General features: G+C 46.2%; 1 protein-coding gene across 1 annotated transcript in view; it reads right to left on the bottom strand.

Moving 5' to 3' along the window:
* The window catches only part of fam20a (FAM20A golgi associated secretory pathway pseudokinase), a 90451-nt gene that overhangs the window by 7537 nt on the left and 61878 nt on the right, over positions 1-21036 (bottom strand). Inside the window, exons 5-8 of the mRNA XM_038777944.1 lie at positions 17500-17592; positions 11148-11263; positions 9341-9521; positions 6846-6955 (exon numbers count right to left, since the gene is read on the bottom strand). Of these exons, the coding sequence (XP_038633872.1) occupies positions 6846-6955; positions 9341-9521; positions 11148-11263; positions 17500-17592 (500 nt within the window). The remainder of the gene's footprint in view (positions 1-6845; positions 6956-9340; positions 9522-11147; positions 11264-17499; positions 17593-21036) is intronic.

The raw sequence follows: 21036 nt of genomic DNA on the forward strand, positions 1-21036 counted from the left end.
GTATCATAAAATGCTTTTAAATTGTTCAGTAGCTTTACCTCACTTTCAGTCACAAAAACGAAAATGGCCTGAATTTTCACTTGTGGGTCAGGAGCACAGAATTGGGACAATTCCCAACTCCACAATGCCAGCCCACAGCCTGGGAAAAAGGGCTCTGGAACATCCAATTTTCATTCAGGAATTGGGAGGGGGGTATGGTGGTGTCGGCAGGTTGAAAGGGGAGTTGGTGTGGGCAGCTCTGGAAACAGCGCAGGGGCTGCCATGCATGGAGTAGGACTGGGCGGAACGGTCCACCTCACTGCATTCTTACATTTAACTTCCTTCAAATACTTTATTCTTAATAACATCCCTTGTTTCTCCATTCCTAACAATACCACCACTTTCTCAAGGGCACGGATGGGCATTAAACTCTGGCCTGGCCTGTGACTCCCAAGTGCCGTTAAATATAGTTTAAAAAAAACAAACATTTATATTTATAGTCCCACTCCAAAGATTTTATAAGCACTTGGAGCTGTCAATCAAACTATGAATTGACAGGCACCCACTGACATAATGATAGGTTGTGAAACCAGTCACGCAGCACTAATCCTACAACGCTAACCCTCAGCCTCATTTCATAGAACATAGAACATAGAACACTACAGCGCAGTACGGGCCCTTCGGCCCTCGATGTTGCGCCGACCTGTGAAACCATCTGAAGCCTGTCTGACCTACACTATTCCATTTTCATCCATATGTCTATCCAGTGACCACTTAAATGACCTTAAAGTTGGCGAGTCTACTACTGTTGCAGGCAGGGCGTTCCACACCCCTACTACTCTCTGAGTAAAGAAACTGCCTCTGACATCTGTCCTATATCTATCACCCCTCAATTTAAAGCTATGTCCCCTCGTGTTGGTCATCACTACCCGAGGAAAAAGACTCTCACTGTCCACCCAATCTAACCCTCTGACTATCTTATATGTCTCTATTAAGTCACCTCTCAGCCTTCTCCTCTCTAACGAAAACAACCTCAATTCCCTGAGCCTTTCCTCGTAAGACCTTCCCTCCATACCAGGCAACATCCTAGTAAATCTCCTCTGAACCCTTTCCAAAGCTTCCACATCCTTCCTATAATGTGGTGACCAGAACTGCACGCAGTACTCCAGGTGCGGCCGCACCAGAGTTATGTACAGCTGCAGCATGACCTTGTGGTTCCGAAACTCAATCCCCCTGCTTATAAAGGCTAGCACACCATATGCCTTCTTAACAGCCCTATTAACCTGGGTGGCAACTTTCAGGGATTTATGTACCTGGATGCCGAGATCGCTCTGTTCATCTACACTACCAAGAATCTTGCCATTCGCCCAGTACTCTGCATTCCTGTTACTCCTTCCAAAGTGAACCACCTCACACTTTTCCTCATTAAACTCCATCTGCCACCTCTCAGCCCAGCTCTGCAGCTTATCTATGTCCCTCTGTATCCTACAACATCCTTCAGCACTATCCACAACTCCACCGACCTTCGTGTCATCTGCAAATTTACTAACCCATCCTTCTGCACCCTCTTCCAGGTCATTTATAAAAATGACAAACAGCAGTGGCCCCAAAACAGATCCTTGCGGTACACCACTAGTAACTGAACTCCAGGATGAACATTTGCCATCAACCACCACCCTCTGTCTTCTTTCAGCTAGCCAATTACTGATCCAAACCGCTAAATCAGCTTCAATTCCATACTTCCTTATTTTCTGCAATAGCCTACCGTGGGGAACCTTATCAAACGCCTTACTGAAATCCATATACACCACATCAACAGCTTTACCCTGATCCACCTGTTTGGTCACCTTCTCAAAAAACTCAATAAGGTTGTGAGGCATGACCTACCCTTCACAAAACCGTGTTGACTATCGCTAATCAACTTGTTCTTTTCAAGATGATTATAAACCCTATCTCTTATAACCTTTTCCAACATTTTACCCACAACCGAAGTAAGGCTCACAGGTCTATAATTACCAGGGTTGTCTCTACTCCCCTTCTTGAACAAGGGGACAACATTTGCTATCCTCCAGTCTTCCGGCACTATTCCTGTCGACAAAGACGACATAAAGATCAAGGACAAAGGCTCTGCAATCTCCTCCCTGGCTTCCCAGAGAATCCTAGGATAAATCCCATCTGGCCCAGGGGACTTATCTATTTTGACATTTTCCAAAATTGCTAACACCTCCTCCTTTTGAACCTCAATTCCATCTAGCCTGGTCGACTGAACCTGAGTGTTCTCATCGACAACATTGTCTTTCTCCAGTGTAAACACTGACGAAAAATATCTATTTAACGCTTCCCCTATCTCCTCTGATTCCACACACAACTTTCCACTACTATCCTTGATTGGCCCTAATCTTACTCGAGTCATTCCTTTGTTCCTGATATACCTATAGAAAGCCTTAGGGTTTTCCTTGATCCTATCCGCCAACGACTTTTCGTGTCCTCTCCTCGCTCTTCTTAACTCTCCCTTTAGGTCCTTCCTGGCTAACTTGTAACTCTCAAGTGCCCTAACTGAGCCTTCATGTCTCATCCTAACATAAGCCTTCTTCTTCCTCTTGACAAGTGCTTCAACTTCCTTAGTAAACCACGGTTCCCTTGCTCGACAACTTCCTCCCTGCCTGACAGGTACATACTTATCAAGGACATGCAGTAGCTGTTCCTTGAAAAAGCTCCACATTTCGATTGGACCTATCCCCTGCAGTTTTCTTCCCCATCCTATACATCCTAAATCTTGCCGAATAGCATCATAATTGCCTTTCCCCCAGCTATAATTCTTGCCTTGCGGTATATACCTATCCCTGCCCATTGCTAAAGTAAACATAACCGAGTTGTGATCACTATCACCAAAGTGCTCACCTACATCTAAATCTAACACCTGGCCGGGTTCATTACCTAGTACCAAATCCAATGTGGCCTCGCCCCTTGTTGGCCTGTCTACATACTGTGTCAGAAAACCCTCCTGCACACACTGCACAAAAACTGACCCATCTATAGTACTCGAACTATAGTATTTCCAGTCAATATTTGGAAAGTTAAAGTCCCCCATAACAACTACCCTGTTACTCTCGCTCCTGTCGAGAATCATCTTTGCAATCCTTTCCTCTACATCTCTGGAACTATTCGGAGGTCTATAGACAACTCCCAACAGGGTGACCTCTCCTCTACTGTTCCTAACCTCGGCCCATACTACCTCAGTAGACGAGTCCTCAAGTGTCCTTTCTACCGCCGTAATACTTTCCTTGATTAACAATGCCACCCCCCCCCCCTCTTTTACCATCTTCTCTGTTTTTACAGAAACATCTAAATCCTGGAACCTGCAACAACCATTCCTGTCCCTGCTCTACCCATGTCTCCGAAATCGCCACAACATCGAGATTTCAACAGATAGAATAAACTAGCAAGCACATTTTTTAAAAATGCAGATTTTCTTGTAGAAATATTTAAATGCCCTGATAGTTCTCTTTGATAGTGTCCCAGGGCCATATCGAAAAGGGTACTCTATCTCTCCAAATAACTCTGCAAATTTGAGACTTTCTCCTACCAGGTCTATAGTGCACAACTCGTGTTTTGGAAATCCCAAGAGCCAAAATCAGATCAGCCTTAAGACAGCTGCATGTAAAATGTGAAAGCTGCTTCCTTAAATCACAGATGTGCAAAGTGTGACCGACTCCATTCTCTCCTCTCCCCCCCCCCCCCCCCCCCCCCCCCCAAAATGATGGTGGCTGTCTTTGGGGGAAGGGGCCTCAGGAGCCATATTCAGTAAGACAGAGAGCCTCCCCGACTGCAAGCATTCAGGCTACTGTCTCAAAATGCTTGACACAAGAGAAGCAACCATCAAACCATAATCTATAGAGGGGAGTTGAAGAGGTTAGGGCTAAGAGCGGGGTAGTGGAGTAGGGGCGATAATGGCAGGTTTGAATGGGATGTGGTGATGCATATGATAGCAGAAAACATTTCATTTCCTGATTACATTTATTTCTGTGTTCAAATTGTAAGTAAAGCAATGAGTCATTCCTCTGAACGCTGAAGGAACTAGTCCTTTTGCAACAGTGTAAAAATAAATTTATGCTTTTCTATTTTAATCTAACGTAATTACAAATTGAAGTAACATTCCATGATTCTGTACATTTTAGTATTTATGTTAATTCCTTCAAGTGTTTTTGTCACTTCCAATTGGAAAAAGTATCAAATTGTTACTGTTGCTGTGCATGCAGTTTATACATAGTAGTGGGAAGGAGTAACCTCAAGGTGTAGAATTAATTTTGGTTCGAGGTGACATTTATCTTGGCTATGGGAACTCTGAATTGGCTCCTTCAGTAAAATATTAATCTCTGGGAGCTGGAGCCACTCAACAGGCTGACTCTGATCGCTCTCAAACACCTTCCTCTCTTCCCGACAAAAACTAAACAAGAGCTTGGCTGGAATTCTCTGTCTGTTCATGCCGATTCCGATTCAGGGTTGATGTCTAATTAATTGGAGTACCACAGACATACAGTTTTATCAAATAAAGTATCAATCCGACAGACGTCCCTGCACTGTGCTTCCCTCTGCTGGAGTAAACTATTCGTGGTTGGTTTTGCAAATCTCGTGGTGGAATCATTATTTGTTGCATTAAAATGTGATGCCTGCCTGTTGTGCTGCGTATGATTTTTTTTTTGTTCGTTTTAAAGTGCCTTTTGTTTTATTGAAATGTAGTATTTGTTATATGGAGATAGGACTCTGTTTCTCCCTTACCCTTTCTCTGATCCTGTCATGCACTATGCTAGGAGACATTGCGCGGTTTAATGGCCGTGTTGCACTCGGTGCAGATACGTGTGCGCCGGTTAGATCACGGGAGAGGCCGAAACCCGGATCCACGCCGGGCGCCGACCAGTTTGTGATCTAACTGGCCTACTCCCGTCAGCAGGTCGGATCCAGCCTGGAGGTGGCAACTCACCAATTGTCACCAATTAAGAGTCATCATTAATGAGATGGACACCCTATCTAATGGCCTCCCGGGATCTAACCAGCCCCTCAACAGGAGATCATGCTGGTGCCGTTTAGCACTGGTCCACACAAATGTGGATCAGACCTAACAGCACCTGGGGGACTTCCAAGTCATTGGAGACACCTGGGCGGTCAGGGAAAGGGCACGGTGGCACCCTGGCTCTCCCTCTGACACCTGGATGCCTTGGCACTGCCAGGCTGGCACCTTGGAACTGCCATTGCCAAGATGTCCAGGTGGCACTGCTAGGCTGGCAGGGGCACTCGGGGTGGCAGGGCCTTGGTGCCAGGGTGGCACTGATAAGGGCTGGGGTCTAAGGGGAGCCATGCCCATGAAAGGGGAGATGAGGGGGTATGATGGGTGGGCGATTGACGGGTGGATATGAAGTGCCTCCTAAAGATTTGGGGGTGAAGGGTGGGGGGGGTCCTGAAAGGGGTGGGGGGTAGCAAAAGAGGTTGTGGGGAGGCCTGAAAAGGGGAGGCCTTCAGCACTCCTAAAATGGGTTATCCTCACTTGGGGGGGGATTGGGTATGGCATAATGCACATGTGTGTGGAGTGACAGTGCCCGTGGGTGGGGTGTGTGGGGGACCCTCAAGCTCACTTAGAGATTGGAGCGCCCTTTCATGATGGTGGCGCGATCTCTGAGGATCCGGCCTCACCAGAGGGTTTTAGCCACATTTTCTACACAATTTCTAAGTGTGGGCTTGACCAAGGAGAAACTCCCCAAGGCCCAAAACATTGACGAAGGGCGCGATTTAACTCAAAGAAAATAGGTCCGTTCTAGACCCGGTTATCGAACGGTATTCCCTGTTTTACGCCCCCGGTGGGGAATGCCCGACTGAGGCCGCAGTTAGCTGCGAATCCTGCACTGTGGAGCTCTGAAGAGCAGAGCTGCTCGGTGCAGGAAGAGATTGGTGTTCCCTTTTAAAGGGCGCCCCAATCTCCCAACCCCCAACCCCCCCCCCATACCCCCAACTCACCTGTTGGGGGGTCGTCGAGCCCCCCGCCTCACCGCACCACATACCAGCAGGGCAACCCTGAGCCCGATTCCTGGGGTGGGCAAAATGCCAGCGTGACACCTTGGCACTGCCAACCTGGCTGTGCCCAGGTGGCACTGCCAGTCCACCTAACCTGCATGTCTTTGGACTGTGGGCGGAAACCAGAGAACCCGGAGGAAACCCACACAGGCACGGGGAGAACGTGCAGACTCCGCACAGACAGTGACCCAAGCTGGGAATCGAACCAAGGATCCTGGTGCTGTGAAGCCACAGTGCTAACCACTAAACTACCATGCTGCCCTGGGTATAAACCAAAAAATGTGACCAAATACTCATAAACTTTGGACTTTAAGCCAACGTTCACATTGTTAATCCAAGGGTGCTGTGGTCAATTGTATAAGTGCCTGACCTACCTCACCGCAAGTGGTGAGATCACACAAAGGACCTTCCTAGTTTGGGTTTTTGCTGTAATGTCGGAGGTGTGATGGTGTGGCAGATTTTGGTGTGGATGGATGTGGTGATGTTTAATCGTACAAATCTACATACTGACAGTTCTCAGCATCAGCTTTATCAAATTGAGGCACTGAAGATAACCCAGCCGATCCTCCAGAGGGAATTAGAGTCAAATACTGTTGTATTAATGGAACTGGTTCTACCTCTTTTATTCTCCTTCCTCTAGGGCAGGCGGTTTTTGGCCACCTGCCCAAGTATCATCTTGTGTGGCTTGGTGACAAACTTAGTTTGATTTTCCTATGAAACACTTCAGGACGTTACACTACGTTAAGGATGCTACTGCTGTCGAAACACTTGGACGTTTCAATGAGAAAATAAATCTTTACCTATTAGAAAATCAAATATGGCCATATCGATAACGTTCAGTAATCTGCTACCTTTATTGTAAGGAGGGGTATGTTTGACCTTTTCACAATAGTTTGGGTTGGTTTCCCACCTACAGAAAGACAAAACAGTCGGAGATCAGACATGTGGTGAAAGCCACCAATCATGATAACATTAAGAGCATGTCGTACCGTCAACCTATCTGCTATTATTTTAAACATTGCTTACCCAACTAAAGGTTGCTTGAAGGCAGTTCAACCTTCTCTAATATCTATCATTTTGACGACATGAAATCTGACGGTCAAGTGAGTTGTTCCTGAATTTTCTAATTGCTGATATAATCTTTCTCCTTCCTCATCAAGCATTATTTAAATGGACTGACCAGGACTGTTGCTACCATCACTCTTCTCTATTTATTAGTTGTTTTTCCTTCCTTTCAGGTCCCACTCATGGTGCGTACCTTGCCAAAACAGAGGCCACAACCAAGAATGTCCTGCCAAGGTGCTTGCAGTGTGACGATCCAGGTGTCTGGTTGTGTGAGAATGCTCAGGATTTATCTGCACAGTGACTGGCCTCTCATCCTCGAAAGGAGATGTCAGTTATCTCCACCTTAAACACCTCTCAACCATCACTGAAACTGGCTAATTCCACATGGAAACCGTGACTGTGTGCTATCAGTGCCAGGTCACACCAACATACTTCCATCAGAGCTAACTGTGACTCTAATTGGAAGTGTATCGGGGAGCGCAATCATATAGGGAAATCCCAGCAAGGCAGGATGTGTGGAGATGTCACCAACCTTAATGCCAGGAGTTTGGGGATTTTTTTTCTTCTATTTTCCACCTATCCAAATCAAAAGTGTGAATTTTGATTTGTTCCGAAGGGGTGTGAGCATCACTGCCATCGTTCTTCCCCTGTCTGCGTGGGTTTCCTCTGGGTGCTCCGGTTTCCTCCCACAGTCCAAAGATGTGCAGGTTAGGTGGACTGGCCATGATAAATTGCCCTTAGTGTCCAAAAATGTTAGTTGGGGTTACTGTTACGGGGATAGGGTGGAGGTGTAGGCTTTGGCAGGGTGATCTTTCCAAGGGTCGGTGCAGACTTGATGGGCTGAATGGCCTCCTTCTGCATGGTAAATTCTATAATTCTAAGACCAGAATTTATTGTTAATTCCTAATTGTCCTCGGGAACGTAGTGGTGTGGGTAATTTGACTTTTCTGTCACAGTTTGATCCAACTGAATGGTTTGCTGGGCCATTTCCAGGGTCAGTTAATGTAAATTTTACCCAATTAGGCAGCAGTAGGCAGGAGTTCTGTAAAGGTTCTGGCAGTTCTATCTCCCTTGCACAACAATGATTCGCAACAGTTTTGTTATGATACCATAGTTCAGCACAAACACTAATTTCTACTCTTTCCTTCTAGTCCTTCTCACTGCCTTCCCCACTGGGCATAAACCCGGCTCTTAAATACAAACTTCAATGAGAATTCCTGCTCTCAATTCACTGTGAAGCTAGTCCTGGTTTACTCTTAAAGGGACCTGTATTTTTAACATTGACAGTTAAGAGACAATCACATTTCCGTGAGTCTGGAGCCACGTGTCGGTCAGACAGGGAAGGATGGCAAATTTCCTCCCCTGAAGAATATTAGTGAACCATAAGTGTATTTACGACAATCCGATAATAACCTGATCATTATTAATGAGACCAGCTTTAAATTCCAGAGTTCTGAATTGAATTGAATTCTCTCCCCCCCCCCACCCTCCCTCCCACCCCACGTGCCATGGTGAGATTTGAACGCATGTCGCTGGTAATCATTCAAGGCCTCTGAATTACTAGCCCAGCAATATTCTCACTGTGTTGTCATCCATCCTGAGCCTGCTTTCGAATGGGAAAACCCAAGAGCGGTACAGGGACAGCTCCCAACTAATGAGAATAGGAGAGAGAAAGCGGTTGGGGAAAATGGAGAAAAAGCTGGGCCATCTTGGAAGGGAATGAAAGATCTCATCGAGGGAAAAGAGAGGAAGTGGAATAGGGGGGAAAGAGAGAGAGAAGAGAGAGAAGGCGAAATCAGGCTTGGCGGGGTGGAGTGAGGGAAACAAAGAGTCCATCACAGGAGGGTGGGGAACCGAGATTGCGGCTGAATGGGGCATAGCGGGATGGGGGTGAGCGATCATAGCAGGTGTGGGAGAGAGAGAGAGAAGCTGAAGCTTTGCTTCAAAGGCACTCGTACACCTTTTGTCCCATGAGGAGTTCTATAAAAGTTTCCGGGAGTTCTATCTCTCTTTGACTGCTGAGTTTATTGAGTCCTGGACAACTGTTCAATTTAAATTGGATTCTCATTGCAGTTTGGGAGCTTACTATGAATATGTTAACAAAGCTCTTCCCCTTAAAATGCCTCAGATTTCACTGCTGTAAAGACGGTACCAGACACATGCGGTGAGTTGGTGACACGTTCGCCATTTACAATCTTTGAACCACCCAGATATAAATCTCAACACTTACTCTTCTTTATTAGCAAATGTGTAGGACCTGCTCCATGGATTCTTGATGAGTTCCCGCTGTGCAATGTAAAGGTCAGGCAGAAAGGCAGACACTGACCCTTCCAGCAGGTGAGGTCGCCCACAGACTGCATACTCTGTCTTACATGAGTAGAGGCATCTTGCAAAGAGACATACATTGTTCTCTGTAAAAGAATGGAGACATAACAAACCTTCATTGTGTTATGACCATGTAGAGATTTAAAATTTCCAAAATTAGGGACCAAACTCTGGTCTGACATCCTGGAGACTTCATCACGTGACCTTCCTCCAATCGTCTCACTGAGTCAAACAGTCTTTTGTTTGTCCATCTCTAATATTTTTGTAACTAATAAAAAAAAGTGCTTGAAGAAAATCAGAGCATAAGTTTTTTTTAATACTGTGACCTCTCTGCCTTGCTGACAACAGTATCCAAAGAATTACTCAAAGAATCCTGGCAGTGCAGAAGGAGGCCATTCGACCCATTGAGTCTGCACCAGCCCCACCCCCGAGAGAGCATCCTAACCAAACCCACTTCTCCGCCCTATCCTGGTAACCCCACCTATTCTGCACATCTTTGAACCTAAAGGGCAATTTAGCATGGCCAATCCACCCAACCTGCACATATCTGGGCTGTAGGAGGAAACCAGAGGACCCGGAGGAAACCCATGCAGTCACGGGGAGAACGAGCAAACTGCGTCACCCAAGACCGGAATTGAACTCGGGTCCCTGCTGCTGTGAGGCAACTGTGCTAATCACTGTGCCGCCCTAATCTCTGACTCCCAGCAGTTTCAGAACTATCTGGGAGGTTTGGCAGACCAACAAAGCACACACAACTCAAGAGGAAGCGTGGACATTTTGTTACTTCATCAACCTCTGTAGAAACGAAGAGAACTGCTCAGCTTGTGACACTGGAAGAGAAAAGAACTTCCCTCTGTGTGGGTTCTCAATCTTCCCTCACTTCCATGGACAAGCATGTGGCATGTCCCAGAAAGGTTCCACTGGTGTATTTTCACAAGACCTCTTGCTTTGATCTGAATACAACACTTGCAAAGTAATCTGACACCAGATAAGCAATGGCAGGTTCGTTCCGTTACCATTGGCCAGCATCGAATAGCAGAGAATAGACAGATTAGAGCTGCGCTTGGTATCTATGGTGAAGTTTCTCTCAGGAGATTCAGTGACAGGAAAGATTACACCTGGCTTGTGAAGGAAGCAGTTTTATGGGTCAAATTAAATTCCGTAGGTTCTTATAACCATCAATGAATGGGGCCCGGGATCAAAAATGACACTAGCTTAGATTACCTAAAGAGTTGAGCACGTTTGTCAAGTGAAAATCCTCTTGCTGTGAATACCTCAGCATTACAGAAAGAAGATGAAATGTGAACAGCAAATTAAACATTAATCAAACACAGATATTTTTTCATGGTGAAACCAGATGGAAATTGCCGTCTGTTTTTACACAGCAAAAACTGTTACTGAATTTGGACATTTCCAGAACGGAGGACTGAATATCTTGTATTGCATTAAGTCCAGGTCGGTGCACGGCTATTTCTATGCCTGCTGTTCCGAATATTTCCGACCGAACCTTCCTATTCATTTTCAAAGGAGTTACTCATTGAATTTACAATGCTGAATAATGATTGGGCTCAACCCCAGGTTTCCATTGATTCAATAGGCCTGGTTTCAAACTGGACTCTTACAATCAACGGTAAGGTGGCTAAAGCTTCTACTAGTTGAAATAAAACCCAGTTGCTTTCAGGCAGTCAGCTAGCACATACACTGGCACATACCTGGTGAGATGAAAAAAGTGGCTTTCAATTCTTCATTTCTGGTCAAGTCTTGGATTTCTTTACTGAGGTTAAGTTTTCTGCCGGCCACCGGTGGAACACGTCGGAAATCAAGAATTCTTGAATGGAAGGTATAAATACATCAGAGCATACAATGACTAATATATGTAACAAATATATTTTCAGGTATAAATGTGTGTGTTTGTGCATATGGCTGGAGATAGGGGTTTTAATTCCCGACTAACTGTTCCTTTTGTATTTATTCTGTTTGAAAAGATTTTCTAATAGCGCCGATGTTGTTTTCACGAGAAACTGCAAGGAACCATTGACTGTATCTTACTGAATTCCTTTACATACAGGAACACGAGAAGGCCATTTAGCCCTTTCAGCCAGTTCCCCCATTCAATGAGATGATGGCTGATTTGAAACCTAACTCCATTTACCGTTTTTCCCTTAATACCTTGGCTGAACAAAAATCAATTCGCTTCCGAGAGATCCAAGCTCTGAGCCCCCCCCCACTCTGTGCATATTTCCTAACTTCATTCCTCGACAGGTGACCCAGTCCCAGATAGTGTTAATAGTACTTGCTTTGTTTAATTCTCATACATAATGAAGTTGTTTTTTGTTTAAAAACATAAAATCTTGTGACATAATTATATCAGTTAATTACGGCTGTTCAGATTTTTCTTTAAACGTGACCATCTGGTTTCCTTAGGTGTGGTGCCCGGAAACACTCAGAGTGCTCCATGTGCGGTCTAACCAGGGCTTTGTATTGATGAAGCATCACGACTATCCTCTTGTATTCTACTCTTCTAGAATTAAAGGCCAGTATTCCATTTGTATTTTAGATTATTTTCTGTACCCACACATGGCCTTTTAATAATCTGTGTACATGGACCCGCAAGTCTCTTTAGGCCTCCACAGTTTATAGCTTATCATTATTTAGAAAATATGTTCTATCTTTTTCAGATCCAAAGTGGAGATCTCACATTTGTCGGCATTAAAATTCATTTGCTCAATGTATTAGGACCTCTTTGTAAATTTATTCGGCGCAGTGGTTAGCACTGTTACCTCACAGTGCCAGGGACCCGAGTTCAATTCCAGCCTTGGGTGACTCCAGTCTGCGTGGAGTTGGCACTTTCTCCCCAGGTCTACGTGGATTTCCTCCGGGTGCTCCAGTTTCCTCCCACAGTCCAAAGACGTGCAGGTTAGGTGGAATGGCCATGATCAATTGCCCCATAGTGTCCAAAAGTGTGCAGGTTACAGGGATAGGGCGGGGAATGGGTCTAGGTAGGGTGCTCTTTCAGAGGGTGGGTACAGACTGGATGAGCTGAATGGCCATCTTCTACAATGTAGGAATTCTATTTTAAAACTGCTGGCTGATGCGACCATCAATTCACGCGAGCCAGAGAGTTGAAGTGAACAGTGGCTTTAATCGACTAGAACAGTGCCTGCCTGCGACTGCTCTGCAAGTGAGAGCCGCCTACAGGGCAGCTGCTCTTTATACCTCCCCTCAAGGGGGCGGAGCCAGGGGCGGAGCCCATAAGGGCACCAACATGATACATTCAGTGTAGTACAGTACAATGGTCCATAGGTGGAGCCCACATGGGCAACAGTGTGATACAATGTAATACAGTGGTGAATGGTTTAGTACAATACGTTCACCACACTGGCTACATTTGTGTCATTGGGAAACTTGGATATGTGGCTTTCTACCTCATCTTTTGGTCATTAATAAATATAGTGATCAATTGCAGTCCCAGTGCAGATTCTTGATAGAAGCCACTAGATACATCCAGACAATTATACCACTATCCTTACCGCACGTGTGTCCTGTCATCTTCAACAATGTCGCTGAAGCTTTTAAATCCTCTAATGGCAATGATTGACTGTGGAAACCACCTCCCCTCTCTTTCTCTTCATTATTATCCAGATTATTGCCGTAAACAAACTTCAAAAAAATGCCCCTGCCACTTCACTGCACCATTTCTTAAAAGAGTCTATACTTGGGGAGAATTTGTGGGTTGAATCAATGATAATTTTCATCATTTGAAGGTATTTTGATGCTACGGATACTCTGCGATGGATAAAATGTGACTTCAGCATGGACAAACAGCAGGCAGCAACAGCTCAGCCATTTGTTTTACACATCACACGACATTTCCTTCCACCGCAGTTCTGTTTTACCTCACACATCACAGGGATAAATACAATCCCGGGTCCTGCGGGGAGAGGGACTTTGTCGGACAAGTTCTCAGCAAGGTTGCTGGATGGAGCAGCACCTACAGTGGGTTTCCTATCTTGAGGGAAGGAAATGAAAGACTGGCTTTCATTTGAACAACATCTGAGTACAACGTCCCACTGAGAGGGGGACGGGGGGATATAAACCAGATGGTAATGAGTTGCTCCTGTAAAGTGGTCACTTGGTAGGTGGAACAAGGTGAGTTTTAGTGAACTCATTCGTTTGAAACATTTCCCTTTCCACAGTTAACGTTTAGGAATGAAAAGTGAATTATAAATAAAATCCCTTCCCCACCCAATCGTTTCCATAGATAGATGTGTTGTCCTACAGAGAGGTTGTATATGATTATATTGGCTCTCAGTGGTTTGTGGTTGACCTTATTATAGTATTTTGGCTTAAACGTTTGGTGGAATGCGAACCATCTGTAATCTTTACAATAACAATATTTATAAAGAATTTCAAGGAGTACAGTCTTCACAAAGAAACTTTCATACAAAGCCTCCACTTTGTGCTCAGAAACGGTCTGGATTTATCGCAATGTCCGTTGACAGAGTTGGAAAGTTGATTTATATTTTAAAATCTAGAAATTCCTCAAAGAAGGCCGTCCAGAATTCCCCGGGTCTGGGCACGCCCAGAACATGTGGGTATGGTTGGCCGGACCACCCCCAGCACATTTCGCACTTGTCCTCCACCTCGGGAGGAACCCGCTCATGCGTGTCTGAGTGACGTGTGCTCTGTGCACCACCTTGAGCTGCATCAGGCTTAGCCGGGCGCAGGAGGAGGTGGAGTTGACTCTGTGCAGTGCCCCGATCCAGAGTCCTCCCCCTATCTCCGTGCCCAATTCCTCATCCACTGGAGTACAATCCTTTTCCATGAGCCTCCTATATTTGGCACTGCACTTATCGTTCCCTAACCAGTCCAGCTCCACCATCCTGTCCAGGAGTGTGTGCGTGGGTCTTTGGGGGGAACTCTTTCTGGAGAAAGTTACGTAGCTGCAGATATCTGAGCTTGTTCCATTCTGGAAGTTGGAGCTTCTCAGTGGGTTTCCCCCAAGGTGGTGGGGGTCGAGATGGAGCCCTGAAGGGCAGCACGGTGGAGCAGTGGATAGCACTGCTGCCTCACGGCGCCGAGGTCCCAGGTTCGATCCCGGCTTTGGGTGTGGATTGGCCACACCAAATTGCCCCTTAATTGGAAAAAGTGAATTGGGTACTCCAAATTTATAAAAAGAAAAGAGATGGAGCCCTGCCCATCTGTGGCGGTCTTCAAGATATCAGAACACCCAGAGCTCAGGACAGGAAAAGAGGTGGAGGCCCTGGCCTTTGCCTGACTGATCGTCAGGCAGAGGCCTCTGCTAGGGTGGAAGTTGGCAGCACCGCCCCAGGCGTTGGACTGGCTCGCAGACCTAGCCAAATTCATGAGGCTGGGAAAAAGAAAATTTGGAAAAGAGGATCTGAACAGAGGTTCCACATCATGTGGAGCAAATTCACAAATTTATTCACACAGACCTGCTTGCAACTAGCAGCCAGTCAGACTAGCTAGGGGTAGATTGGAAAAGAGGGGATAGGGATAGCCGCCCAGAGAGAGGAGAGCTAGACAAAAATAGGGAAGGAAGGAGGAGGAAGGCCATCTACTGGTGAGAGCACAGGCCTTCCCTACATGGGGAAAGTAACCCTCTCGAAGGCCTAAGGACCAAGGTGGTACCCCCCCACACACCAATGGAATTAAGGCTACCGACAAACAAGGGCGGGGGAGACCCCAAACGTACCAGGATACAGAAGGGGGAAACGAGAAACGACTCCTACCACTAAATGACAAAGACCCTAGTGAAACCCGACAGACTATTCTGAAAATCGAACATTGTTGTACAAATGTAAATACTATCCAGCGTTAGAGCCCCGGTCACGGCTATGGTGACAAGGAGGGGCCCGAGGCTGGCCGTTCAAACCTACGTCATTAGAACATAGAACATAGAACAGTACAGCACAGAACAGGCCCTTCGGCCCTCGATGTTGTGCCGAGCAATGATCACCCTACTCAAACCCATGTATCCACCCTATACCCGTAACCCAAAAACCCCACCCCCCTTAACCTTACTTTTTAGGACACTACGGGCAATTTAGCGTGGCCAATCTACCTAACCCGCACATCTTTGGACTATGGGAGGAAACCGGAGCACCCGGAGGAAACCCACGCACACACGGGGAGGACGTGCAGACTCAGCACAGACAGTGACCCAGCCGGGAACTGAACCTGGGACTCTGGAGCTGTGAAGCATTTATGCTAACCACCATGCTACCGTGCTGCCCATACGATACTTTGTATGAAAGCCTGTTTCTTTAAGTTTTTAATTCTTTCTCTCCTCTTTTCTTGTTTCCTCTGTAACTGTTATTTGAAATACCAATAAAAATATTTTCAAAAATAAAAATCTAGAAATTCCCTTTAGTTTGAATGAGAAATGGACTCTGATCTCCTGCCTGGAAAAGGAATGATATCTTTGATATTAACAGATGGTGTTGGGGGAAATGGGGACACCATCATTCTGTCCTCCCAGTCAGATATGCATTTACGCGGCGGATAACTCAAAGGGAATGGCTTTTTTTTTAGTTCTATGGGGCAGAATATAAATTACAAAATGTAATTAAATCACATTATGACTCAAGCATTAAGTATTAACAAATTAATTTGTGTTCAGATAGCTTCCTCCCACCGGCATCCTCAGTTGGCAAGGAAGTGATGCCTGGGTATCTGTCCTTATCCACAATAATCATGAGGCTGTGATTTGTTTTTAAGGATTACTCACAATAGGTTGAATTTTAGGGTTTGGATATAATGCCACCATGGTCCCCACCCCCAGACTAAAATGTCGATGTGGGGGGGAAGGGTTTGAGGGGCAGCTGTGAGGTGGGACTTTCACCCCTCAGAAACAGGAGGGCGTACCTTAGCTGCTGGCCAATCTGAGGCTTGCAGCTTCTTAGCACTGGCAGCGCCTCTGGGAGTGATAGCCACTGCTGATAGTGCAGCAAGGTAGAGAGGTTGAACTGCCCTGGTCACCAGGGCTGGATGTAAGTCTGGGCTCGCAGTGCGCCAGGCCATGGTGAGGGGAGTTGGAAGGCTGGGGTAGGTAGGCTGAGGGACGGACCCTGGGGGTGGCTCAGATAGATCCAATGGACACATTAAGGAGGGAACACCCCTTCCCTGCCACCAGCCCTTTCAGGGAAAGGTACTTGGCTGGGCACTTGAAGTGAGACTCTTCCTCCACCACTGGCTAAATCCCAGATGAGGCCCAGAAGTGGGCACTGTGGATAATTAAAGGCTGCTTGAAGACTTCAGTTGGCCCACAGATGGCCTACCCCACGTCACCCCCTGCCTCATTGTTGGTAAAATGAGGGAAAGCTGGACAGGTAGGCAGAAGGCATGTTGCCACTGAAATTTATGTCTTCACTACCCACCCACCCCCACCCACCCCTGCCCCCACCATCCCCCCATCTTAAATCTTGCCAATGAAGAAATTCTGTTTTGCATTCACACTGGCTTTTCCCACAAAATTAGGAGGGAAATGTCACTCTCCAAGATCATACAGCTCGAAAAACATTGTGTGTCTGGCCCTTCTATGAATCTGGTCACTTGTGGACCATCACCAGAAATAAAAATGACCAAGAATGCAACTGTCTTGTTCTAAAAGCTTATTTAGCCTGCCCTACACAGATCCCCTATGAGGCTGACTCTCTAATGCTTGTTTGAAGTGGCTGAGTGAGTCTGTCAATCAGAAAATCAGAGCAACAATTAATAGACAATAAATGTGGCCTTGCCAGTCTCACCCACATTGCTTCAACGTACATTTTATTTTGCAAAAAGCCTTCACTACAAATGCATACACTTGCGAGGATTTACAAAGACTGCCAATTAATTAAAGGTGAATACATGAATACTCAAAGAAGTGGATTATCATACAATCTTATTATGTTGGATAAACAGTCTCAGGGAGCTATTTTTACTGAAGTTGGTAGAATCATAGAAATCCAGTAAATACTTTGTCTCATTACCAACAAACATTCTTTATGTATTCAGCCAGTGACATTGGATTCTTTACACTAGGTGAAATCAGGGCCATACCTGTCTAGGTGAAAAGCAGCTATTTCCGCATTGTGCCGTTGAAAGTCAACAAAATAAAAAACATCTTCTGGAGTCTCCTCCTCTCGTGTTTGCCTGAAAAAGTGAATGGAACATATTTTGTGTAGTGTGGGCCCATTCTTCTTACAAAAAAATAAAGGGGGACATCTCCAATCAGTCACACACGTACAGGCACAGTGCCCGCTTGAAATATTCTTGAATTCCCCTCTTCAGGGTGCCTTCTGTACAATTCCCCAGTTACCCCTCGCTTCCTGCAGGCTGCTGTGTTGGCAGCTGCCAGAAAATGCCTACCTCAGGATGTTGAGAATAACTGGCATGGTATTATAGTAATTGATCTGGAACCAGTGCACTTTGAATGTAGAGATATGTATGTCCATAACAACACCACCTCCCAACTCCACAAAGAGAAAATACAACTAACTATGATTGACAGCTCCTGACTGCATCAAACACAGTTTAGTGCTTTCTGCTGAGAAAAAGAGGGTTTGAAAGCACTTAACTCCTAAATGTTTATAAACATTGAGGTTAGCTTCAAAGCAGGGTACTTGAGATGCAGTCACACACAATTGCAGCCCACTAAAAGCTTTTTTTCTTTCAAAAGTGAATAGATGGCTTGCAGATCAAAGGGTCAGAGGGGGTTGAAAGCCTTGTGATGTGGTTTTGGCTTTCTCTGAACAGCTGCTGCTTTCTGCACCTCTGTCTGAGTGAGAAAGCAATGATTTTTCACTATCTCTGCCAAGACCTCTTTAGCTTCTGGGCAAGGGTGCCTGATGACCCCCCGTCTTTGATCTGGGGTCTCTAATATGGGTGGGGTCTCTGATATGGGTGGGGTCTCTGATATGAGGGTGTCTAATGGGGATGACTGATGGGGGGTCCGATTGTGGGGGGTCGACAGGATTTTCATTGTGCGGGGAAGTACCGTTACAATGTGCATTTCTCTAGGCTGGGCTCCATGGTCTTTGCAAAGTCTGAACTGGATCAGTCTGAATTTTGCCTGTGATTGGTCTGTGAAAGTGATCCCACTGCTCCATCAGGTGAGACAAAAGCTGTTTATTTGATTGGCCTGTTATGAAATCCCAAACTGAACTGCAAATGATGATTCAAAAAGGACTGTGATCAGCACTCAAGTCAAATAGACACGGTAGCACAGTGGTTAGCACTGTTGCTTCACAGCTCCAGGGCCCCACGTTCGATTCCTGACTTGGGTCACTATCTGTGCGGAGTCTGCATGGGTTTCCTCCGGGTGCTCTGGCTTCCTCCCGCAGTCCAAAGATGTGCAGGTTAGGTGGATTGGCCATGCTAGATTGCCCTTAGTTTCCAAAAAGGTTAGGTGGGGTTACGAGGATGGGGTGGAGGTGTGGGCTTAGCTAGGGTGCACTTTCCAAGGGCCGGTGCAGACTCGATGGGCCGAATGGCTTCCTTCTGCTCTGTAAATTCTATAATTGATTGCATTTATCCAGTGGATCAGTCTCTGGTATCCATAACAAAATTTTTCGATCGCACCTTGGTGACCTGAGAATGCCTCAATAAACATCACAGCCAGTGAAGTACCTTTATGAAACGTATGTTGTGATGTAGGAAATGCACAAGCCAGTTTGCAGACAGCAAGGCCTATCGATGTGATAGTGGCCAGATAAATAGATTTTATGATATTTGTTGAGGGATAAATATTGTTCAATATACCGTGGATAAACCCCCTGTATTTCTTCAGAATAGTAAGAAGTCTTCCAACACCAGGTTAAAGTTGGAGCTTTTGGAGCATAGCATCTTCATCAGGTGAGCTGCGCTCCGAAAGCTAGTGATTCCAAACAAACCTGCTGGACTTTAACCTGGTGTTGGAAGACTTCTTATTGTACCCACCCCAGTCCAACGCTGGCATCCCCACATCATGGTTACCTTCTTCAGAATAGTTTGTGGGAACTTTCACATCTACTAGAGAGGGGCCTCAGTTTAACATCCCATCCAAAGATAGCAACCCCAACAGTGCAACACTCTTTCAGTAGTGCAGTCGACTGTTAGTTTAGAATTGTGTGCTCAAATCTTTGTTGTGGGATTCAGGTCCACACCCTTTCACCTCAGGCGCAAAAGTGCTTTGATAAACAAAGGTCGAACCGCAGTGAAGCTTTTAAAGTTTCCAATGCTCAGACTTCTGAAGGACAATCACTGAGAACCTCAGCTGGAGTTGCAGTTGGGCTGGAGCACGTTGCAACAACTTGAGACATTCAATTGATATGAATTACCTTGTGGTTTGGAAACATCTTTTGAACCCCGGGCCAGTGTTGCAGTGCCTGGAACTCACTCCAGCACGATTGCTAACGTTTGCATCATATAGAGAACTGTGGCTTTATTTTTGAAAAGAAAACTTTGCAGCGGTTGTAGGATTGCAAAGACTGCCTCAGCCACGGAGGCAGGCTGAAAGCATATTACAGTCAGGACGAAAGGTTTATTGCATCAAGCAACACTGGTTGGTAAAAAACGTACAATTTCCACAGGGAATTCTGACGATGTTCACTTCAACTTATGCAGGAATTCCTGAGAAATGCCGTTTGCAATTATTTTTGCCGTTATTTGGGGCCAGAATTTTATGTTCTCCCCGTGCAGGTTCTGAGGCAAGGTGGGGGTAGGGGGTGGGGGGGGGGGGGGGGGGGAGCTAAAGGTTACATGGGTTGAATTCCCTCTGACATTCCGCCTACCCCGACCCAGATGCAATTTCAGGGCGGACTGGGCCTTGAACGTGAGACCAATCCTTTCCCCTTTTAAGGCCCTTAAGCAGCCACTTTGTGGTCAGTTAAAGGCCTTTTTCCACCCAGCTTAATCTTTTAGGCTGGCGGGTTCGGGGGTCAGAGCAGGTTGGGAAACTGAAAAATCAATGATTCTCCATCTTGGGTGGGAAGTGGGGAGAGCAGGGGGTTGTGCGAGGAGGACAGTACCTGAACCTGAAGGCCCCTTCAGATCTGGGGTGCTCTTCCCTCTGAGACGTAGGAGCTCTGCCTTCCTCCCCCCGATGTCAAGATCGTGTTCCCCCCACCCCTCCTCCACAGGGCACCCCCTACCTTCCTGCCCCCGGGACCTCCCTCAAGTGCAGTCCTGGGATAAGAGCTGAGGTGGAGCAATGCAGTACCCCTTCTGGCCACTGCAGCATTGTGTCTGTCGAATGCTCCCCATGGCGGGATTTCCTTCCAAGGACAGACAGAAGTCCTGCCTGATGCCAATCAAGGTTCAGTTCAGCACGAAATGGCTGTGGGCCTGTCAGAATTGGCGGGGGTGGGTTACACTCTGTCGGCACTCACCGTCCTGAAAACTCAGGCCCTGGGGTTTCTGCCAATGCTGCACCAGGATCTCAGGCATGGAAATTCGACCACTTCTTGTGGAATAAGGGACAGTTTTCTATTAAAGGGAAAGTAAGGCATTTATCTAACTACTGATTACTTCAACTAGATTTGTGGGTGAAGCCATCTGCTCTCCACATGTGGCATGAAGTGGAATCATTGATTTCTTCATTTGAGATCTGAAGCTTAA

This window comes from Scyliorhinus canicula, chromosome 18 (assembly GCF_902713615.1).
Source record: "Scyliorhinus canicula chromosome 18, sScyCan1.1, whole genome shotgun sequence".
Classification (NCBI taxonomy): domain Eukaryota; kingdom Metazoa; phylum Chordata; class Chondrichthyes; order Carcharhiniformes; family Scyliorhinidae; genus Scyliorhinus; species Scyliorhinus canicula.